This window comes from Pezoporus flaviventris, unplaced genomic scaffold (assembly GCF_033815535.1).
Source record: "Pezoporus flaviventris isolate CSIRO_AGI_PZ_B2104156 unplaced genomic scaffold, CSIRO_AGI_Pfla_v1 ptg000072l, whole genome shotgun sequence".
NCBI lineage: Eukaryota > Metazoa > Chordata > Aves > Psittaciformes > Psittacidae > Pezoporus > Pezoporus flaviventris.
The window spans coordinates 1,865,245-1,869,488 of record NW_026892620.1 but is presented as its reverse complement, the minus strand read 5'-3'; the positions used below and the strand labels follow the sequence as shown (position 1 = coordinate 1,869,488).

General features: G+C 54.2%; 1 protein-coding gene across 1 annotated transcript; it reads right to left on the bottom strand.

The window, feature by feature from the left end:
* Positions 1-1,277: 1,277 nt before the first annotated feature.
* On the bottom strand, positions 1,278-4,048 carry SOWAHC (sosondowah ankyrin repeat domain family member C). The gene has a single exon (XM_061472666.1). It carries the CDS (start codon positions 3,954-3,956, stop codon positions 2,433-2,435), a length of 1,524 nt encoding a protein of 507 aa, XP_061328650.1. The 5' UTR covers positions 3,957-4,048; the 3' UTR covers positions 1,278-2,432.
* Between the last annotated feature and the right edge of the window lie 196 nt (positions 4,049-4,244).

The following is a 4,244-nucleotide window of genomic DNA, read 5'->3' as shown; positions in this document are numbered from 1 at the left end:
TGGAATACGTGCTCAATTCAGAAGTGCCCATGCTGAAGAGAGCTCATGTTGCCAAGTGTCCAGTCAGGAAACCTCCTTTCTACACAAGTCTAATAAATAGCAGTTTTATTTATCTTCCAGAGTGAAGGAAGTTTAAGACTTAGGCATTTAATTCTCTTGTTTGTTACAAAAGAATTAGCTCTATGGTGTAATCCGTATGATTATTAATCCCCTTTCAGACACCCCATATTGTATAAGTTTACAGGTTCATTGGGAAGGGCTGAGGGAACATTTCTGGTCCTGTCCTACAGATGTAAAGACAAAGTGCTTTGCAAGTGTGATTTTACCCATCGTATTTGTGGCAACCAATCCAAAATGAAGGCACATGAAATCTATAATAATATAGTTTATAAACTGTAAACTAAAGCTGAACCTCTGTATAATTCCAAGTCTTTCTGCGCAAAAGTTAATGCTATGCAGAGATTCTTTTTTTTTTCCTCACATAACTTTTCCCAGAAATAGCAAAGTGTCGCTTGCAAGCCTATGCAAATACTGCCATTCATTAGGTTTTGACATAAAGAGCAGGAATTGGTAATTTATCTGCATGGGAAGTCTGAAACCAATGAATCGCTATCACTTCCTTCCCCTGCTGCTACAAGAAATATAAGCCACCAGCAACAGCTAGACAGCTGTTACCTTCAAAGTGCTCAACACTCAGCAGCAGTTTCCCCGTGAGGTGTTCTAGAGCTTGTGACATGCACTTAATCAGTGTCTTAGATCTGGATTTTAACACATAAAAGACTATCTACTTTTGGTTAGTTACTAGTCAGACATGCACAGGCATTCCGAGGAAGCCAACCTGAAACATGCTTTGACAAATGTTGCATTGAAACTGGCGGTACCTTAATAGTGTAGCACCTATGAGCTGCTACTGTGAGCAGCATTTAGGATCCAGGGTCAGCTCAATACCTCATTCCTAAGGAAAGCTGACTCTGGATACAAATCTGCCTCCTAGATTTCACTGATATTGCTACCTTTAAAGCAGAGAAACAAGATTCAAGGTTTCTGAAAGCTTTAGCAGACGGATAGGCTTGTCAATCAGATTAAGACTCGCCAGGTTGTTAAACAAGAGTTCAAAGACTTGGTTATCACTTCTCAGGAAATACAGGTTTAAAAGAACCCAAACACCATTGCCATCACTTGCCTAGAACATGTCATTAGACTGCTTTCACTCAGGATGATAAACAGGGATAGTTTCAGAGTTCTAATCATTCACCCTATGTGTGAATTCACATACCTCTTTTTCTTCTTTCTCTTTTGAATTTTTTTCTGCATTTCTGCACAGAGTCAGTTGAAGGGATTGGCACAGAAGTCACTAGTGAACCCAGACCTGTAGCTATTACATTACAGGACCGTATTAGTGTTTCATGAAGATTTCATGCAGTGGTGTCTGCGCTCTTTTCTAAAGGAGAATGACTTTCACAGGTAGCACACACAACACATTTTCAGCAAATTTTCTGATTTTAAATGCAGTGAGCTACACAAACAACATTAACAAGAACTGACCAGACTTAATTACTGGAACTGCACTAGGTCTGGCACTTGAGAATTCACAGTGATTAAAATAAAATTGCTTTGCCTAAGACAAAACATAAGATACCAAATATATAAAAAGACTCTTTGCTTCCATTATCTTGCATTAGCATTCTAACAGCGGTAAGGTAAGCAAGCTCAGTAGTACCTCAGACAGCAGAGACTTCTGCATGTGGTTAACTTTATTCATTGTTTGCAGTGCAAAGGATTATTTTTTAGAAAAATATATTTACGATGTCAAATGAGGCAATTTTCAATGCATAAAGTCAACACAAGCTTAAGTCTTTGATGGATTGAAGCTTGGATTCTGACAAGAAACCATTATCTACCATCTCATTTAGGGTACCTAACTCCACAATGTGCAAGGTGATATTGCTGTCAAAGAGAAACTTGAAATATATTTGCATATAACTGAGGTGTTCTTCTGACATAGCAAGATGTTTGTATTTTAATAGTACCGGTTGATAATATAAGAGTAGAGCATTTGTACTTTTCTCTCCCTCACTCAACTCGCTAATCCTAGCAGATTCACTAACACAGGTTTCCAACACTGAAGGCTGCTTTTAGAGAAAAAGGAGCATAGCTTTTAAACACCCCAGTGTTTCCCAACGCACCCACAGCCAGCCTCTCATTTCAGCACCAACAGCCCAGCCGAAGCAGCTGCTCTCGGGAGCTGTAAGCCACCAGAGCCCCTGCTGACACACTGGGATCACTGACCCCACCGAACTGGGAGTTAAGATACTCAAACCCCACCTGCCAAGTCTGTGGGTGTGGATTAGCACCCACTAGTACCTGCCTCACCTTCTGTGCTACACCTTTTGGTCCATGTGCCCACTTCCCAGACCTCCTGGTCCTCGGCCTTATCCAAAGACATTGGACTTTGGCCTGAGCTTGAACGATGCTTTCAGAGATTTCTCCTCGTGCTCTTCCTCCTCAGCGTCACCGCGAAAGGAGGGAGTGTTGTGGATGATCTGAGTCCTGAAGCGGATCTTGTTAAGCCGAGGCTTCATCCGCCCGCTGCCGGAGGCTTTCCTGGTCATCTCCTTGCCCTTGCCTGGCACCGCTGCCCCTTCGGTGCCCTCAGCTTCCTCCCCAGCGCTGTGATGGTGGTGGTGGTGGGAAAGGCGGTAGCTCATGAGATTGGAGGGCAACACCTTAGAGAGCCGCCAGCGTCCGCTCCCATTGCCAGTGGCCCCTTCCTCTTCCTCCTCCTCCTCCTCCAGGGCACCCACGAGGCTGCGCATATCCCCCGAGGTGCCCTGGTGCAGGTACTGGGCGGCCTTGCGCCCGCTGTAGTCGCGGATGTCCACATCGGCGTCGTAGGCTCCTACCAGCAGCTTCACCACTTCGGCGTGCCCGTGCATGGCGGCTATGTGCAGCGCGGTGTGCCCGCCGCTGGTGCGGGCGTTGATATCCACAGGCAGCTGGTGCCGCTGGGCGAAGTTGACCAGCGTGGCCAGCAGCTCCTGCCGCCCGTGCTTGGCGGCCCAGTGCAGAACCGTGAAGCCGGTGATGAAGTCCCGCTTGCACAGCAGCGCCGGCTCGCAGCTTAGCAGCCCCTCCAGGCTCTCCCATCGCCCGTCCGAGGCCGACAGCATCCAGGCGTGCTCCAGGGGGTCCAGGGCCACGGCGCCGGTGGTGCTCCCCTCCTCCTCGGCGGATGACGAGGCCACCGAGGCGCTGTCCGAGTCGCCGCCGCGGCTGCGGCCCCCCCCGGGGAGGGCTCCACGTTTCAGCTGGGGAGAACCGCCCCGCGCCGTCTCCCGCAGGCTCCGGCGGCCACCGCTCTGCGCCGCTGGTCCGAGGGGGCCCTCCGCCGCCCCAGGATCCTCCGCCGGCGGAGGCCGCCCCGGGCCCTCCGCTACCGCGGTCTCCTCGCCGCCGCCGCCGCCTGCTCCTCCGCCGCGCCCAGGCGGCGGCCCCCGCCGCGAACCCTTCCTTTGGCCTCCAGCCGCCGCCGGGCTCGGCCGGGGAGCTTCGCCCCGCCGCCCTGCAGGCTGAGAGCGGCCGCCAGCATCCTCGCCTGGCGGCGGCGGCGCCTCCTCAGCGCCCGCCTGCGGTGAGAGCGGCAGAATCGGCCGCTCTGCGCTGTCCCCCAACGCCGCCGGCTCCTCTCCGGGGGTCAGGGCGGCGGCGGCGGCGGAGGGCTCCGGCGCACAGTATCGTCGGCGGAGGTGCACGTACTTGACACCACTGCCGGGCTCCTGTCGCACGGTGGCCACGGCGTTGACCAGCTCCTTGAAGCGGTGGCGGGCGGCGGCGCGGCGGCCGGGCTCGGTGGGGGTGAGCCAGTCCCGGAAATGCTCCAGCAGCTCCGCGTTGCGCGCCCTCCCGCCCCGCTCCGCCAGGAATCGCACCACCGACTCCTGCCGCGGCTCCGCCATCACCGCCGCTGCCCCATCGCGTCTCGCCGCCGCTTCTGCGGCTGCCGCGGGCGCGGTTGAGCCGCTGCCGCCCAGGCCCCTCCTCCTGAGGGCGGTATGCCCTAGCAATCACGGCCGTGGTGGTGCCGCGCCACCCTCCGGCAGGGAGCAGGGGCCCGCCCCAACGGCAGAAGCACAACTACCGCCCGCCCCTCGCCTCGTGGGGCCGCTGCGGCCCCGCCTCTGCCCGACGGGGCGGCGCGCACCGGGCCGGCGGCCTCCGCCCTCGGTGGTCGAGCGGCACGTGCG

Bases quoted from the DNA above. Each gene is read 5' to 3' on its own strand.
- SOWAHC (XM_061472666.1), bottom strand. From the start codon at position 3,956: ATGGCGGAGCCGCGGCAGGAGTCGGTGGTGCGATTCCTGGCGGAGCGG.